At 37.2% G+C, this 20413-nt stretch overlaps 1 protein-coding gene across 2 annotated transcripts in view; it reads right to left on the reverse strand.

Annotated features, from left to right (window-relative positions):
- Positions 1 to 1965: 1965 nt before the first annotated feature.
- The window catches only part of EDIL3 (EGF like repeats and discoidin domains 3), a 439395-nt gene continuing 420947 nt past the window's right edge, over positions 1966 to 20413 (reverse strand). For both annotated transcript variants that reach the window (XM_059061090.2, XM_059061089.2), the window contains one exon: positions 1966 to 4895. In XM_059061090.2, the coding sequence (XP_058917073.1) occupies positions 4746 to 4895 (150 nt within the window). In that variant the 3' untranslated portion in view covers positions 1966 to 4745. The remainder of the gene's footprint in view (positions 4896 to 20413) is intronic.

The raw sequence follows: 20413 nt of genomic DNA on the forward strand, positions 1-20413 counted from the left end.
TTTTGGCCTGATGCCTAGAGAAGTTCTCTCAAAGCTGTTTCCACACTGGTCGTGGGGGATGTATTGTTTGAATGCACCATCAGTCTCACTACCACTACTTCTTTCCCAGGTGGCAGCAGGTTGAGCTTATATCACCATTCATCATCATTATTAACATATTTTTATGTGGGCATATGAATGGTACTATGGGGATTTTACATAAATATGGAAAATATGGAAGAGTGTGGTTCATGCCCTTGAGGACGTTAAAATTAAATTAGATGCAGTCGCCTATGCAATGCTTAATCATGTCATGTGGTGACCATTTGCTGATGCTCCTATGCCATATTTCCACAGCATTAGTGTTTTCAAAATGGCTCAGTCAACTCCTGCCAAGATATGCAAAAACAACTAAATGAGGAGCTTTTTCCAAAAATTTTTACCTATTTCTGCTACCAAATTCATCTAACAGAAATAAGTCTTTGAGTAAGTGCTACTTGCCTACTGTGAAAAATACTTTATTTGGTGGCAGTGTTGAAATATCCAATATGGATTATAGCTACTTACTGCAGTAGAATCAAGGAATCCTGTTTCCCCCTTCAAAACAAATGGAAAAGTTGCTACTTACCCTAGGTATACTTTCTTTGTAAGGACAAAGACAATGCATTCTCTTTCAGGGTAGTTCAGATATTTCTCAACCAGCAAAGTGGTTTAAGCCTCCACTTTAACTGCTCAGGTGAGAGGGTCCTTTTGCATCTCAAAGAAACCTTTGTGGCAATATTTTTCACAAATAAGTAACACACTAACTCTATTGTTAATATTGTTTAAAACTAGTCTTTGGGAAGAGAGAGAGCAAGACATTTCTAACAGTACAAATTAATGTTTATTTATCAAAATCTCCACTTAAAATCATGTACTCAAAGCTGAAGTGCTGCATGTTTTAAAATTTTAGGTTATATAGAGAATATTTTCCATTCATGAAGTTACCTTTAGTATATTTTTAAAGTCGAACTTCCACAGGATCAGACTTTCCTCCTTGGAAATGTTCTTGAACTAGTAATTTTAAGTCTCATAGTTGAAAATTTTCTGTTGAATAATTATTCTGTTATCACAATGACTTTTTGTCCTGTATAGATGTTGTCATAATTCTTTATTGGCCTTATTGAAAAAAGATATATATATATATAATTGCTTATATTTAATATAAACACATTTGTGTGTGCTTGTGTGTGAAAATTAGGCAAACAATGGAACCCTGTTGAACCATTCACATTGAAATGCAGTTAAATAGGAACATGTATGAATACATAAACATATATAAATTAGTATGAGAACTATCAGAGATTCACTGAAGCACAACTGAGTCAACATTTAATATCTCGTTTTTTTCCTAAATTTTTTGAATCTTAAGAAATATCTTAAAAGTGGGAAGTACTCAGACTCAACATTTTACCAGTGACTTTCAGAGAGGCTGAAACAGGGTTTATGAAGAAGTCAAGTGTTATGATTTTCTTTAAGCAGCAGCTAAAGTTACATGGATAAATATACTATTAGTGTTTGTGTTATTGCTTACTATTGACTAGATCTCTTCATTATACTCCTGAGAATCATGTACTTAAACAATAGAAATAACAGCAATAGCATCTGTTTACCAATAGGCAGATCAATCCTGGAGCACAAGACTTTAAATATGCATGAGGCAAAAAAATGACTGGGTTATTAGTATTCCAATAAAATGTCCACAGCTAAAAGCAGGAGAAATGCACACATTTTAATAAGTTTGGAAAGGTCAATTTGGCTGATATCAATGTACATTTGAAGGCTATTTTGAGTTCCTTTTTTTTTTTTCTGTGCTTGTTTCATTTTTCTGTATAAAGAAAAAGTAAACCAGCATGTAGTTAAGAGGAGTAGTGGGTATTGACATTCAGACAATTTGTGTGTTCTTACAAATGTGTTTGATTACAACTGCTTCAAAAGTAAAGTATCCCAGATTTTCAAAAGTTTATTTTAACTTTGAAGACTAGACAAGGTCATACTCATTTTACAACATCCTACATGATTTAAGTATATATACAAAGAAAAAACCCAACATTAGAATATTACACAGCTTCAAAGTTTGCAAAGGTTATTTGTGCCTTAGTTTTTCTGTACTTACTGACACATCAGATGCCAGCAGTGAACATTATATTTCATAATTTGTTGACTAGTAAAGATACAATCATTAGTACCCTAAGTCTTCAAAATTCACATAAACCCTTACGAAGCCATTCAGAAAGAGAAAGTCAACCCTAAAATTAGAATTAGTGATTATGATAAATGCTTTTAATAAGACATAGATAAACTGGATATGTTTAAAACTGTAATTTCATAGATTATAAAATTAGCATATTATAGTTACTCAATATGGTGAAGGCTAGGTGATGATTGTCCTTGTTTTACTGTGAATTTAAATAAATTTGCTTCACTTTGTCATTGATACAAATGACACAAAAGCTACATACTATTTCACAATAATTATTAACTGTTGTCATTAATTTGGGGCATCATGGGATAAACAGATATCCCATGATATGTCATGTTGGTGAAAAACATACAGAGCAGAGAGAAAATGCACAAGCAACAGAAAGCCATTTGTATGTATTTCTAAAAGGTAACAAAATTTTGACAAACTCCCTTTGAAAATATTTTTTGAAAAACTACCAATAAAATAAAATTTAAAACAAACATCATAAGAAGCCATGAATAATTTTGAGAAAGTAAATCATTACAAAAAATTACTCACAATTTAATCAAGAACTGTGCATAACCTGCAAGAGAAAATGGCTAGAAATTTGGTGGGCCAGTAAATCTTTAAAGAAATAAGGGCCATTGGCTACATAGTGAGTGTGTGTATAGCTTTGGACCTAAGCAATTATTTGTAACATGACCTTGAAATTTAGCAAATTAAAAATACTTAAATTAGGAATTTAAAGTTATCTTAAAAAGATGATATTGATGACATGGCAATTTTGTTTTTGAAAGAAAGATGCTAAAAACTGATCACCATTTCAGATGATTCAAATCAACAATTTTATAATAAGAGCCTGAAGTAGAAAGCATGTGGGCATAGGACAAATATGTGGCCAGCCAGTCCTAATTTTGCTCTTATTAAAAATGCCATTATGATTGATTGACTTTCTCTTTAAATTCTTCACTATGATTGAAGACCACTCCATATATACATCATCAAGAAATGCTGTTAACACATGGACAGACAAGACAGTAACATTCTAGTGGCTTCTGTTATGCAGCACAAATAATAAGGAAAAAATGAACTTAGCAGTGTTGCCAGGACATCAATGACCATACTTTCTTTTTCAGGACACAATTTAAAACCCCAGTAATTCTGTGTCTAAGCCTTATAAAACAAATACTTGTAAAGCTTATAAATTAGATGTTGAGGACTTTCATGGAGGCAGTGTGAGCCTTAATTTGAGAGAATGGCAATGAAACCTCATTATCAATAACAAGTCATTATGATAATTGCTTATTATTTTTTCAGGACCTTTAAAGCAAAATAGATAGACATCAATTTTCACCCTGAAAATGGCTTACTCTTTGTCATTAGTAAACAATTCTCTTCTCACAAATGTCTATGCACTGTGCTTTCCTGAGAAACTACTACTAATTTCAAACCTCAATAAAATTCTAGTTTCACAGGAAGTGCAGAAATGAACAAAGAAATGATGAATATTCTTGGCCAAGTTATGCAGCACTATGTCAATATTTGCTAAAAAAAATTAAGTAGACAAACAATTTTTGAATTATTTTAAAGTAAAGATAAGGCTATGGAAATACCATCAAAACAAAGATTTAAATTTTGTCTTAAAGAAACAATGTGGTTTTGTTAATTTTGCAAAATGGTAGTATTGAGGTCTTTATAAAGGAAATATTTGGAGATTACATAGTTATAGCTTCCTTCAAAAACAAGAGAATTGCAGACTCACTCTAGTGATACTAAATATGCTCAATCTACTGATAATCATGTTTCACATATATATGTATATATATGTGCATATATATATATATACACACACATAAACATGATACTTCTTTTAGGCAAGTAATAGGACAAAAGTCAATTGGGAAAAGTATGAACTTATTCAGGCAATATATAATATATAGAAATAGAATAGCACAAAGAGAAAGAACATATACTCTGATTAGAAATAAAAGTAAGATGAGAATTATAATTTCAGTTAGTACTGCATGTTACAGATTTTTCTTCAAATTTTGGTCATAAACACTGACAGTATTTGTCAGGCACAGGGAAATAATTAGGATAATATAGACTCATTATAGAAGGGAAAAAAAACTTATTGCTAACACTGCAGTATTCTTCTTTTTATAAGAATAAGTTGAGTATTGATTATGAAAGCTCTAACAACTCTTGCTTTTATTTGATAACTATGAGATTTTTTTACCCTTGCTATCAAGAGTGCTACTTTCTTTGCCTAATATATTTCAACCAGTATGAAGAAGTCAGAAAACAATGAGAAAAGCAATTCACAGCTAATGTGATGTTGCTTAAGAATTTTAAATGATAAAAATCAAATTAAACCTTTGAAAAGGCAGGCTTAGACCTCCTTAAGAAGACAGTTAGTGGCCTACCGTAATTTTATCACTTTTTCATGAAAATTTCCATTCAGTTTCAGATAGATTTTGTAGAGTTCATTCTGTGGAGATACTTTGAGGGAAATAGTAGGATTGTGGGCTGTGGGATCTCCTCACTCCTCCTCTGTGCAGCCCAGCAGCTCCGACCGCAGCGTGATCCTCCCATACCAGGACCAAGGAAGGATCCTTATGTGCCGTGCATAGATGGGAGGGTCGATGACGTTTTTTCTGTGGGTATCATTGTCAAAATTGCCCTGGAAAACCTAGTAAAGACAAACAGACTATCAATCATATGGCTTTCTTTTTCTTGGGAATTATTTTTATTATTTTCTTGTTTGGATCATTTTTCCCATATGTGAGATTTGATAACTAATCATGTTATATTTTTCGAGACATAATGCAGCTTCTTTTTAATGATCATTTTTAAATTGACTAGCCAAGGAATGTTTAAAGACTTAAATAAGTTGAAAATGTATTTCAACTGTCTGAGGCAGGAATACATAGATAGATTTATCATTTTTGTTTTTTTTTAATGCAATAAATATTTATTTTTTGCTTCTGTCACAGGCTGCTGTTGGTTAGGCATCTTGCTGAAGGTTGTCTCTTCTAAGGAGTGATTCAGAGATCCAGGCTGTTGCAAATTACCACCATTATCTGAAAAACGCGGCATCCACATTCATAAAGGGCAACGAGAGAGAAAGCTGTTAGATTACACAGGATGTTTAAAAAAAAAACAGGTATGGAAGCAGCTTAAATCATTTCTGGATACATCTCATTGACCTTAACTAATTATATGACCTCAGCCCAACTGCAAAGGAGGCTGAGAAATGGAGAGGAGCATGTGGATATCTGGTGAGCATAACGGTCTCTATCACAATGTCTTTGGCTTACTTCTCACATAGAGAACAAAATTAACCCATTATCAAGAGAGACAACCACAATCAATGCTAGTAACTACTTTTTTCTTGCCTTGTCTATTAATTCCTGCATCCATACAATCTTGTGACCATTGTGACCTATAATATCCTGACATGTTGGCATCCCATGACTTCTTCATACTTCTTTTGTTTCAAAGCCTTTTTGAGGTGTTTATGTCCATTTTTCTCCCAAGAGGCTTTTACAGTAAACTTTGAGAATGCTTGCTTTAGAAAGAAATAAAACAAAATTGGCAGTTGGCACAGTGTGGAGTAGTGGCGCATGGTCTGAATGACTGAGTTGTCCATATGTGCTTACTTTTGCTGTGAGGACTTGGACTGCACCTAGACCCAGACTAAAAGGTACACCATCTCCCCTCCTTCAAAGAATCATCATCCAAGGACCTACCAGAGACCACAAGAAAACATGGGGAGAAGCTATCAGCATACATTTGACCAAAATTGAAGTTAATAAGGATGGAGACAAGATGGCAGAGGAGAAGGATGTGAGCTCACCTCTTCTTATGAAAACACCAAAATCACAGCTAACTGCTAAACAACAACTGACAAAAACCAAACAAACGGAACCTACCAAAATGGATATCCTACATCCAAAGACAAAGAAGAAGCCACAATGTGAGGAGGAGCCCGTAAGAATCTGGTTTTGAAGGCCAGCAGGATTTGACTGCAGAAATTCCATAGGACTGGGGGAAACAGAAACTCCACTCTTGGAGGATGCACACAAGGTCTCGTGCACACAAGGACTCAGGGAAAAAAGGAGTGACCTCCAAAGAGACTGGGCCAGACCTACCTGCTAGTATTGGAGGGTCTCCTGTGGAGGCAGAGGGCGACTGTGGCTCATTGCCAGGACAAAGACACTGGCAATGGCAGCTCTGATGAGTACTCATTGTGTGAGTCCTCCTGGAGGCTGCCATTTCCTCCCCACACCTAGCCTTACCCAACAGCCTGTAGGCGCCAGTGCTGGGTCGCCTCAGGCCAAACAACCAACAGGGTGGAAACACAGATCCACCCATCAGCAGACAGTTTGCTTAAAGCCTTCCTGAGCACAGCCCTGCCCACCCACCAGTGGTCAGGATCCAGTCCCTCACACCAGGAAGCCTGCATAAGCCTCTTAGACAGCCTCATCCACCAGGGGGCAGAGAGCAGAAGCAAGAAGAATTACAACCTTGCAGCCTGCAGAACGGAAAATGCAATCAAAGCAAATTAGACAAAATGAGATGGCAGAGGGATATGTCCCAGATGAAGGAACAAGATAAAACCCCAGAAGAACAACTAAGTAAAGTGCAGATAGGCAATCTACCCAAAAAAGAATTCAGAGTAATGATAGTAAAGGTGATCCAAGATCTCGGAAAAAGAATGGAGGTACAGATCGAAAAAGATGCAAGAAATGTTTAACAAAGACCAAGAAACAAACAGAGATGAATAATGGAATAACTGAAATGAAGAATATACTAGAAGGAATCAATAGCAGAATAATGGATAAGTGAGCTGATAGACAGAATGGTGGAAATCACTGCTGCAGAACAGAATAAAGAAAAAAGAATGAAAAGAAATGAAACATCCTGAGAGACCTCTGGGACAACATAAACATACCAACATTCACATTATAAGGGTCCCAGAAGGAGGAGATAATAGCTGAAAAATTCCCTGACATGGGAAAGGAAATAGTCACCCAAGTCCAGGAAGCACAGAGAGTCCCAGGCAGGCTACACCTAAGGAGGAACACACCAAGACACATAGTAATCAAATTGACAATGACAAAGAAAAAAATAATAAAAGCAACAAGGGAAAAGCAACAGGTAACACACAAGGGAATTCTCATAAGGTGATCAGCTGATCTGTCAGCAAAAACTCTACAAGCTAAAAGGGAGTGGCACTATATATATAAAGTGAGGAAAGGGAAGAACCTACAAGCAAGAATACACTATCCTGCAGGGCTCTCATTCAGATTCAACAGAGAAGTCAAAAGCTTAACAGACAAGCAAAGCTAAGATTATTTAGCACCACCAGACCAGCTTTGCAACAAATGCTAAAGGAACTTCTCTAGGTGGAAAAGAGAAGGCCACAACTACAAATGAGAAAATTATAAATGGAAAAGCTCAGAGGTAAAGGCAAACATACAGTAGAAGTAGGAAATCATCCACACACAAATATGATATTAAAGCCAGCAATCGGGACAAGAGGAGAGTACAAATGCAGGATACTGGAAATGTACTTGAAATTAAAAGACCAGCAACTTAAAACTATCTTGTTTATACACAGACTGCCTTTATCAAAACCTCGTGGTCACTGCAAACTGAAAATCCACAATAGGTACACACACACACAAAAGAAAAATGAATCTAAACACAACACTAAAGTCAGTCATCAGATGACGAAAGAAGAGAACACACGAGGAAGGGAAGAAAAAAGACCTACAAAAAGAAATCCAAAACAATTAACAAAATGGCAGTAAGAACATACATATCACTAATTACCTTAAGCATAAACAGATCAAATGCTCCAACTAAAAGACATAGACTGGCTGAATGGACACAAAAACAAGACCACTGTCTAAAAGAGACCCACTTCAGACCTAGGGTCACATACAGACTGACAGTGAGGAGATGGAAAAAGGTATTCCATGAAAATGGAAATCAAAAGAAAGCTGGAGTAGCAATACTCATCTCAGACAAAATAGACTTAAAAATAAAGACTGTTACAAGAGACAAAGAAGGACACTACATAATGATCAAGGGATCAGTCCAAGAAGAAGATATAATAATTGTAAATACATGTGCCCCAAACATAGGAGCACCTCAATATATAAGGCAAATGCTAAAATCTATAAAAGGAGAAATCAGTAACACAATAATAGTGGGGAACTTTAATACCCCACTTTCTTCAATGGACAGATCATCCAGATAGAAAATCAATAAGGAAACAGAAGCCTTAAGTGACACATTAGACCAGATAGACTTAATTATAGGACATTCCATCTGAAAGCAGCAGAATACACTTTCTTCTCAAATGTACATGGAACATTCTCCAGGATAGATCACATACTGAAACACAAATAAAGCATTGGTAAATTTAAGAATATTGAAATCATATCAAGCATCTTTTCCAACTACAAAGCTATGACATTAGAAATCAATTACAGGAAAAAAAAACTATAAAAAACACGAACACCTGGAGGTTAAATTTGGTAAAGTTACAGGATACAAAATTAATACACAGAAATCTGTTGTATTTCTATACACAAACAATGAAAGATCGGGGAGCGAGAAGACGGCAGAAGAGTAAGACGCGAGGATCACTTTCCTCCTTACAGATACATCAGAAATACATCTACACATAGAACTTCTCCTATAGAACACCCACCGAACGCTGGCAGAAGACCTCAGACCTCCCAAAAGGCAAAAAACTCCCCACGTACCTGGGTAGGGCAAAAGAAAAAAGAATAAAGAGAGACAAAAGAATAGGGACAAGACCTGCACCAGTGGGAGGGAGCCGTGAAGGAGGAAAGGTTCCCAAACACTAGGAGCCCCTTCACGGGTGGAGACTGCAGGTGGCGGAGGGGGGAGCTCCGGGGCCGCGGAGGAGAGCGGAGCCACAGGGTGCAGAGGGCAAAGCGGAGAGGTTCCCGCACAGAGGATCTGTACCGACCAGCACTCACCAGCCCGAGAGGCTCGTCTGCTCAGCCGCTGGGGAGGGCAGGGCTGGGAGCTGAGCCTCAGGCTTCAGTCGGATCCCAGGGAAAGGTCTGGAGTTGGCAGAGTGAAAACAGCCTGAAGGGGTCAGTGCACCACAGCTAGCTGGGAGGGAGTCCAGTTGAAGTCTGGAGCTGCCAAAGAGGCACGAGACCTTTTTTCTTCCTTCTTTGCCTCCTGGTGCATGAGGAGAGGGGTTTAATCGCGCTGCTTAAAGGAGCTCCAGAAACGGGCACGGAGCTACCGAAGAGACAAGAGACTTTTTCTTGCCTCTTCGCTTCCTGGAGCGCGAGGAGAAGGGATTAAGGGCACTGTGTAAAGGAGCTCCAGAAATGGGTGCGAGATGCGGCTGTCGGCATGGACAGTAGAGACGGGTGGGGGACACTAAGGTTGCTGCTGCCGCCACCAAGAGGCCTGTGTGAGAGCACAGGTCACTCTCCACACCGCCCCTCCCGGGAACCTGTGCACCCCACCACTGCTGGGGTACCGGGATCCAGGGACAGCTTCCCCGGGAAAACGCACGGTGCACCTCGGGCCGGTGCAACATCACGCCGGCCTCTGATGTCGCAGGCTCGCCCCGCATCTGTGCCCCTCCCTCCCCCCCGCCTGAGTGAGCCAGAGCCCACGAATCAGCTGCTCCTTTAACCCCGTCCTGTCTGAACGAAGGGCAGACGCCCTCGGACGACCTACGCGCAGAGGCGGGGCGAAGTCCAAAGCTGAACCCCAGGAGCTGTGCGAACAAAGAGAGGGGGAGGTCTCTCCCAGCAGCCTCAGAAGCAGCGGGTTAAAGCTCCACAATCAACTTGAAGTGCCCTGCATCTGTGGAAAACCTGAATAGACAGCGAAATATCCCAAGTTGAGGAGGTGGACTTTGGGAGCAAGATATACTATTATTTTCCCCTTTTTTCTTTTTGTGAGTGTGTATGTGTGTGCTGCTGTGTGAGATTTTGTCTGTATAGCTTTGTTTTCACCATTTGTCCTAGGGTTAGACCGACCCGTTTTTTTTTTAATAGACATTTTTCTTCTTAATAATTATTTATTTTAAAAACTGTATTTTACCCTACTTTATTTTGTCTTCTCCCTTTCTTCCCTCCTTTCTTTCCTACTTCCCTCCTTCCTTCCTTCCTCCCTTCCCTCCCTTCCTCCTCCCTTCCTTTCCTTTCTTGCCTTTCTATTTTTTTCTCCCTTTTATTTTGAGCCGTGTGGATTAAAGGCTCTTGGCACTCCAGCCAGGTGTCAAGGCTGTGTCTCTGAGGTGGGAGAACCAACCTCAGGACACTGGTCCACAAGAGACCTCTCAGCTCCACGTAATATCAAACAGCGAAAATCTCCCAGAGATCTCCATCTCAACACCAAGACCCAGCTTCACTCAAGGACCAGAAACGAACAGTGCTGGACACCCTATACCCAACAAAGAGCAAGACAGGTCTACAGCCCCATCCGTTAGCAGAGAGGCTGCCTAAAACCATAATAAGGCTACCAACATCCCCATACACACCACCAGACGTGGACCTGCCCACCAGAAAGACAAGATCCAGCCTCATCCACCAGAACAGAGGCACTAGTCCCCCCAACCAGGAAACCTGCTCAACCCACTGAACCAACCTCAGACACTGGGGACAGCCATCAAAAACAGAGGGAACTACGAACCTGCAGCCTGCAAAAAGGAGACCCCAAACACAGTAAGATAAGCGAAATGAGAAGACAGAAAACCACACAGCAGATGAAGGAGCAAGATAAAAACACACCAGACCTAACAAATGAAGAGGAAATAGGCAGTCTACCTGAAAAAGAATTCAGAATAATGATAGTAAAGATGATTCAAAATCTTGGAAATAGAATAGACAAATTGCAAGAAACAGTTAACAGGACCTAGAAGAAATAAAGAGGAAGCAACTAACGATGAGCAACACAATAAATGAAATGAAAAATACTCTAGATGGGATCAATAGCAGAATAACTGAGGCAGAAGGACGGATAAGTGACCTGGCAGATAAAATAGTGGAAATAACTACTGCAGAGCAGAAGAAAGAAAAAAGAATGAAAAGAACTGAGGACAGTCTCAGAGATCTCTGGGACAACATTAAACACACCAACATTCGAATCATAGGGGTCCCAGAAGAAGAAGAGAAAAAGAAAGGGACTGAGAAAATATTTGAAGAGATTATAGTTGAAAACTTCCCTAATATAGGAAAGAAAATAGTCAATCAAGTCCAGGAAGCACAGAGAGTCCCATACAGGATAAACCCAAGGAAAAACACGCCAAGACACATAATAATCAAACTGTCAAAAATTAAATACAAAGAAAACATATTAAAAGCAGTAAGGGAAAAACAACAAATAACACACAAGGGAATCCCCATAAGGTTAACATCTGATCTTTCAGCAGAAACTCTATAAGCCAGTAGGGAGTGGCAGGACATATTTAAAGTGATGAAGGAAAAAAACCTACAACCAAGATTACTCTACCCAGCAAGGATCTCATTCAGATTTGATGAAGAAATTAAAACCTTTACAGACAAGCAAAAGCTGAGAGAGTTCAGCACCACCAAACCAGCTCTACAACAAATGCTAAAGGAACTTTTCTAGGCAAGAAACACAAGAGAAGGAAAAGACCTACAAGAACAACCTGAAACAATTAAGTAAATGGTAATAGGAACACACATATCAATAATTACCTTAAATGTAAATGGATTAAATGCTCCCACCAAAAGACACAGACTGGCTGAATGGATACAAAAACAGGACCCATATATATGCTGTCTACAAGAGGCCCACTTCAGACCTAGGGACACTTACAGACTGAAAGTGAGGGGATGGAAAAAGATATTCCACACAAATGGAAATCAGAAGAAAGCTGGAGTAGCAATTCTCATATCAGACAAAATAGACTTTAAAATAAAAACCATTACAAGAGACAAAGAAGGACACTACATAATGATCAAGGGATCGATCCATGAAGAAGATATAACAATTGTAAATATTTATGCACCCAACATAGGAGCACCTCAATACATAAGGCAAATACTAACAGCCATAAAAGGGGAAATCGACAGTAACACAATCATAGTAGGGGACTTTAACACCCCACTGTCACCGATGGACAGATCATCCAAAATGAAAATAAATAAGGAAATACAAGCTTTAAATGATACATTATACAAGATGGACTAAATTGATATTTATAGGACATTCCATCCAAAAACAACAGAATAAACATTTTTCTCAAGTGCTCATGGAACATTCTCCAGGATAGATCATATCTTGGGTCACAAATCTAGCCTTGGCAAATTTAAGAAAATTGAAACTGTATCAAGTATCTTTTCCGACCACAACTCTATGAGAATAGATTTCAATTACAGGAAAAGATCTGTAAAGAATACAAACACATGGAGGCTAAACAATACACTACTTAATAACGAAGTGATCATTGAAGAAATCAAAGAGGAAATCAGAAAGTACTTAGAAAGAAATGACAATGGAGACACGACGACCCAAAACCTATGAGATACAGCAAAAGCAGTTCTAAGAGGGAAGTTTATAGCAATACAATCATACCCTAAGAAACAGGAAACATCTCGAATAAACAGCCTAACTTTGCACCTAAAGCAATTAGAGAAGGAAGAACAAAAAACCCCCACATTTAGCAGAAGGAAAGAAATCATAAAGATCAGATCAGAAATAAATGAAAAAGAAATGAAAGAAACAACAGCAAAGATCAATAAAAGTAAAAGCTGGTTCTTTGAGAAGATAAATAAAATTGATAAACCATTAGCCAGACTCATCAAGAAAAAAAGGGAGAAGACTCAAATCAATAGAATTGGAAATGAAAAAGGAGATGTAACAACTGACACTGCAGAAATACAAAAGATTATTAGAGATTACTACAAGCAACTCTATGCCAATAAAATGGACAACCTGGAAGAAATGGACAAATTCTTAGAAATGCACAACATGCTGAGACTGAGCCAGGAAGAAATAGAAAATATGAACAGACCAATCACAAGCACTGAAATTGAAATTTTGATTAAAAATCTTCCAACAAACAAAAGCCCAGGACCAGAGGGCTTCAAAGGCAAATTCTATCAAACATGTAGAGAAGAGCTAACACCTATCCTTCTCAAACTCTTCCAAAAGATAGCAGAGGGAGGAACACTCCCAAACTCATTCTATGAGGCCAGCATCACCCTGATACCAAAACCAGACAAAGATGTCACAAAGAAAGAAAACTACAAGCCAATATCACTGATGAATATAGATGCAAAAATCCTCAACAAAATACTAACAAACAGAATCCAGCAGCACATTAAAAGGGTCATACACCATGATCAAGTGGGGTTTATTCCAGGAATGCAAGGCTTCTTCAATATACACAAATCAATCAACGTGATACACCATATCAACAAACTGAAGGAAAAAAACCATATGATCATCTCAATAGATGCAGAGAAAGCTTTTGACAAAATTCAACACCCATTTATAATAAAAACCCTGCAGAAAGTAGGCATAGAGGGAACTTTCCTCAACATAATAAAGGCCATATATGACAAACCCACAGCCAGCATTGTTCTCAATCGTGAAAAACTGAAACCATTTCCACTAAGATCAGGAACAAGACAAGGTTGCCCACTCTCACCACTCTTATTCAACCTAGTTTTGGAAGTTCTAGCCACAGCAATCAGAGAAAATAAAGAAATAAAAGGAATCCAAATAGGAAGAGAAGAAGTAAAGCTGTCACTGTTTGCAGATGACATGATACTATACATAGAGAATCCTAAGGATGCTACCAGAAAACTACTAGAGCTAATCAATGAATTTGGTAAAGTAGCAGGATACAAAATTAATGCACAGAAATCTCTTGCATTCTTATACACTAATGATGAAAAATCCTAGAGGGAAATTAAGAAAACACTCCCATTTACCATTGCAACAAAAAGAATAAAATATCTAGGAATAAACCTACCTAAGGAGACAAAAGAGTTGTATGCAGAAAACTATAAGACACTGATGAAAGAAATTAAAGATGATACAAATAGGTGGAGAAATAGATCATGTTCTCGGATTGGAAGAATCAACATTGTGAAAATGACTACTACTCAAAGCAATCTACAGATTCAATGCAATCCCTATCAAATTACCACTTGCATTTTTTACAGAACTAGAACAAAAAATTTCACAATTTGTATGGAAACACAAAAGTCCCCAAATAGCCAAAGCAATCTTGAGAAGGAAAAATGGACCTGGAGAAATCAGGCTCCCTGACTTCAGACTATACTACAAGGCCACAGTAATCAAGACAGTATGGTACTGGCACAAAAAAACAGAAATATAGAATAATGGAACAGGATAGAAAGCCCAGAGATAAACCCACGCACATATGGTCACCTTATCTTTGATAAAGGAGGGAAGGATATACAGTGGAGAAAAGACAGCCTCTTCAATAAGTGGTGAGGGGAAAACTGGACAGCTACCTGTAGAAGTATGAAATTAGAACACTCCCTAACACAACACACAGAAATAAACTCAAAATGGGTTAAAGACCTACATGTAAGGCCAGACACTATCAAACTCTTAGAGGAAAACATAGGCAGAACACTCTATGACATAAACCACAGCAAGATCCTTTTTGACCCATCTCCTAGAGAAATGAAAATAAAAACAAAAATAAACAAATGGGATCTAATGAAACTTAAAAGCTTTTGCACAGCAAAGGATACCATAAACAAGACCAAAAGACAACCCTCAGAATGGGAGAAAATATTTGCAAATGAAGCAACTGACAAAGGATTAATCTCCAAAATTTATAAGCAACTCATGCAGCTCAATAACAAAAAAACAAACAACCCAATCCAAAAATGGGCAGAAGAACTAAATAGACATTTCTCCAAAGAAGATATACAGATTGCCAACAAACACATGAAAGAATGCTCAACATCATTAATCATTAGCGAAATGCAAATCAGAACTACAATGAGATATCACCTCACACCGGTCAGATTGGCCATCATCAAAAAATCTACAAACAATAAATGCTGGAGAGGGTGTGGAGAAACGGGAACCCTCTTGCACTGCTGGTGGGAATGTAAATTGATACAGCCACTATGGAGAACAGTATGGAGGTTCCTTAAAAAACTACAAATAGAACTACCGTATGACCCAGCAATCCCACTACTAGGCATATACCCTGAGAAAACCATAATTCAAAAAGAGTCATGTACCAAAATGTTTATTGCAGCTCTATTTATGATAGCCAGGACATGGAAGCAACCTAAGTGTCCATCAACAGATGAATGGATAAAGAAGATGTGGCACATATATACAATGGAATATTACTCAGCCATAAAAAGAAATGAAACTGAGTTATTTGTAATGAGGTGGATAGACCTGGAGTCTGTCATACAGAGTGAAGTAAGTCAGAAGGATAAAAACAAATACTGTATGCTAATACATATATATGGACTCTAAGGAAAAAAAAATGTCATGAAGAGATTAGTGGTAGGACTGGAATAAAACACAGACTTACTAGAGCATGGACTTGAGGATATGGGGAGGGGGAAGGGTAAGCTGTGACGATGTGAGAGAGTGGCAGGGACATATACACACTACCAAAAGTAAATTAGATAGCTAGTGGGAAGCTGCCGCATAGCACAGGGAGCTCACCTCTGTGCTTTGTGACCACCTAGAGGGGTGGGAAAGGGAGGGTGGGAGGGAGGGTGACGCAAGAGGGAAGAGATATGGGAACATATGTATATGTATAACTGATTCACTTTGTTGTAAAGGAAAAACTAACACACTATTGTAAAACAGTTATCCTCAAATAAAGATGTTAAAAATAAAAAAACAATGAAAGATCAGAAAGAGGAATTAAGGAAATAATACCATTTACTATTGCTTCAAAAAGAATAAAATACCTAGGAATAAACCTACCTAAGGAGGCAAGAGACCTGTATTCCAAAAACTATAAGATGCTGATGAAATAAATAGAAGATGACAGAAACAGATGGAAAGATATACCATGTTCTAGGATTGGAAGAATCAATATGTGGAAATGACTACACTACCCAAGGCAATCTATAGATTCACTGCAATCCCTATCAAATTACTAATGGTATTTTTCACAGAACTAGAACAAAAGAATTTAAAATATGTATGGAAACATAAAAGACCCTGAATAGGCAAAGCAATTTTGAGAAAGAAAAACAGAGCTGGAGGAATGAGGTGCCCTGACTTCAGACTATACTACAGAGGTACAGTCATCAAAGCAGTATGGTACTGGCATAAAAAACAGAAATATAGATCAATGGAATACAGTAGAAAGCCCAGAGATAAACCCATGCACCAACGGTCAATTAATCTATGACAAAAGAGGCAAGAATATACAGTGCAATGGAGAAAAGTCTCTTCAATAAATGGTGCTAGGATAAATGGACAGCTACAAGTAAAAAAATGAAATTAGAACATTCTTTAACACCATGCATCAAAATAAACTCAAAATGGATTAAGGACCTAAATGTAAGACTGGGTACTATAAAACTCTTAGGGGAGAACCTTAGGGGAAAACTCTTAGGGCAGAACACTCTTTGACATAAATTGCAGCAGTATCTTTTTAAATCCATCTCCTAGCATAATGAAAATAAACACAAAAATAAACTGGGACCTAATTAATCTTAAAAGCTTATGCACATCAAAGGAAACCAAAAGCAGAATGAAAATAAAATCCACAGAATGGGAGAAAATATTTGCAAATGCTGCGACAGAAAAGGGATTAATCTCCAAAATTTACAAAGAGCTCATGTAGCTCGATGTCAAAAAAACAAACAACCCATTCAAAAAAATGGGCAGGAGACTTAAACAGACATTTATCCAAGGAAGGCATACAGGTGACCAAGAGGCACATGAAAAGATGCTCAACATCACTAATTATTAGAGGAATGCCAATCAAATCTACAGTGAGATATCACCTCACACCAGTCAGAATGGCTATCTTCAAAATGTCTGCAAACAATAAATGCTGGAGAGGGTGTGGAGAAAAGGGAACCCTCCTACACTGCTGGTGGGAATGTAAACTGTCACAGCCACTACAGAGAACAGTATGGAGGTTCCTTAGAAAAACTAAAAATAGAGCTACCATGTGATCCAGCAATCTCACTCCTGGGCTTATATTCAGAGAAAACCATGGTTTGAAAGGATATATGCACCCCAATGTTCACTGCAGCACTGTTTACAATCACCACAACATGGAAGCATCCTAAATGTCCATTGACAGAGGAATGGATAAAGAAGATGTGGTACATATATACAATGGAATATTATTTAGCTATGAAAAATAATGAAATAATGCCATTTGCAGCAACGTAGATGGACCTGGATATTATCATACTAAGTGAAGTAAGTCAGACAGAGAAAGACAAATATCATATGATATTACTTATATATGGAATCTGAAAAAAAAATGTTACGAATGAACTTATTTACAACACATAGACTCATAGACTTAGAGAACGGACTTACTTATAGTTACCAGGGGGAAAGGTTGGTAGGGAGGGATAAATTGGGAGTTTGGGATTGACATATATACACGGCTATATTTAAAATAGATAATCAACAAGGACCTACTGTATAGCACTAGAAACTTTGCTCATTATTCTGTAATAACCTAAATGGGAAAAGAACTTGAAGAAGAATAAATACATGTATATGTATTACTAAATCACTTTGCTGTACACCTGAAACTAACACAACATTGTGTACTCCAATATAAAATTAAATTAAAAACCTGAAGCTAGTAAATGTAAGCATATAAGCTATGGTAAAAAGGAAGAAGAAAAAAAGAAACAAAACCAAAACACTGGGATCCTGATAGGAATGGCATTAAATTATAAATTACTTTGAGAGAAATTAATGCATTTGTAATATTTAAAGTTGAACATTTTACCTTTTTAACCTATAGATTCTGAACATTTATTATTCATTCTATTTTATATTTATATTTTTTCCTTGTTCAACTAGTATAGTGAAAATCTCTTCAAAGTTTTCTCTTTTAGTTTTATGAGGCATCTTAAAATTGGAAGATAATTTTTAGCTTGCTTGAGATTGAAACATGCCTACATAGTCAAAGAGAAACCTGAAAATAAAATTCCCCAAAGGGGAAAAAAGAAAAGAAACTCCATTATCTCATGACAGAATATTTAACCCATATTATTGAACATTCTGAAATTAAGGGGCATGTTTTAAAAATGTCCAGTCTCACATGATCACAGAAAGTCCCCTGGAAAGACAAAAATAAAGATATTCTTCTCTAAAGCACTAGAGAGTATGACACATTAATAGACTCAACAGATGAGATGCGGTAATCTTTCTGCTGGTTCCATGGAAAGATTATGAGCCATTGAGGGTGAATGCAAAGTGCCATCCCCATCTTGTGGGGGAATAATTTTTTAACTTGACACAAAATGTATCTCAAAGGCAGTTCCTGAATAAATATTTGAAGAAGGGAATACTGAACTGTGCTAAGTCTAGAATTCATCATCCTGGCATAACTGAATCTATGTTCTTTTAATACGAATTTTACCATCAGCAATGTTCTGGCTTGCACTGACCAAAAAGGAACTAGTTTTGTACTGAAATGTGTTAGTAAATAACAATGTCTCTGTTAGCAAAAGCTCACATGTATAGGATATACCATGCAAACACTCACCAAAAATCTTGAGAGATGTTGTCATTGCAACAGCAGAAAATAAGAGAGTACATTCTATGGTTTCCAGACAATCTCTCTGACGTATGGGTTCAAATGCTTCACTGAGACTGTGGTGTGACCAATTTAATAGAGAATCTAAAATCCAATTTCATAGCCTGGCTAGAGAACTTAATGTATATATCTGGCATAATAGAGTTTAAATTCATTAACTTTCATTGCAAATCTGCAACAGTTCAAAATATAGTGTTTTACCACTTTTGAGGAAGGAAATACAGGAAGAAATAATTTTCTTTTAAATCACTGGTCTTCAGCACAAGTTTCAATATGGAACTATCAATCCCCAAAGCAGTAGTTGAATTATTAGTTATACTTATCTCTTTACACATAGTGGAGAATACACAGAGGGAAAGTACAGCAGCTCTGAAACTACATACAGCTATGACATTTCTGATTTAATGTGTGAAAGTTATAGATATTTGAGTGCTCATTAAAAAAATTCAATGAAGTTTCATAAAACAGGATAATTAAAAAACCAAAAATGCCCACAGAAGAACAGCCTAAATCTGTATTGGAATCAACCAAACTAGGATCTAAAAGTACTAAAACTATACTTTCATTTTTGGAGGTCTCTATCAGTGATGATACAGCAGAGAACACAAGGCACACATTTGCAAATTCTAGCATGACATCTTGTGCTTGCTCTGCAAACATGTGGCACATGTGCTGTTTCTTGTCTCCAACACTAGGAAGATCCTGCTAAAGCATGCTATTTCAATGCTTTACCTGGCAAAGGAATGCAATCTCAGTATTTTTAGTTAACTTTATAAGATCTGTAAAAATTCTGGAAAAGTGCTTTCACATATACATTTTAGAGATTTAAGCACCTAGATTGAATTCAAAGTCTGAAAAGACATGGAGAACATTAAATCTCCATATAGAAGGGAAAACAGTGAACCTGAGAAGGAGTTGGGAAGTTTTTAGAAAGAGTATGCCCCTATTTACAATAGCCAAGACATGGAAGCAACCTAAATGTCCATTGACAGAGGAATGGATAAAGAAGATATGGTACATATACACAATGGAATAGTACTCAGCCATAAAAAAGAATGAAGTAATGCCATTTGCATCAACATGGATGGACCTGGTGATTATCATACTAAGAGAAGTAAGTCAGAGAAAGACAAATATCATATGATATCACTTATATGCAGAATCTAAAAAAAAAAAGATATAAATGAACTTATTTACAAAACTGAAACAGACTCATAGCCATAGGAAACAAACTTATGGTTACCAAAGGGGAAAGGAGGGGGGAAGAGGGATAAATTAGGCATTTTGGATTAATATATACATACTACTATATAGAAAATAGATAACCAACAAGGACCTACTATATAGCAGAAGAAACTATACTCAATATCTTGTAATAACCTATAAGGGAAAAGAATCTGAAAAAA

This window comes from Kogia breviceps, chromosome 4 (genome assembly GCF_026419965.1).
Source record: "Kogia breviceps isolate mKogBre1 chromosome 4, mKogBre1 haplotype 1, whole genome shotgun sequence".
Classification (NCBI taxonomy): Eukaryota; Metazoa; Chordata; class Mammalia; order Artiodactyla; family Physeteridae; genus Kogia; species Kogia breviceps.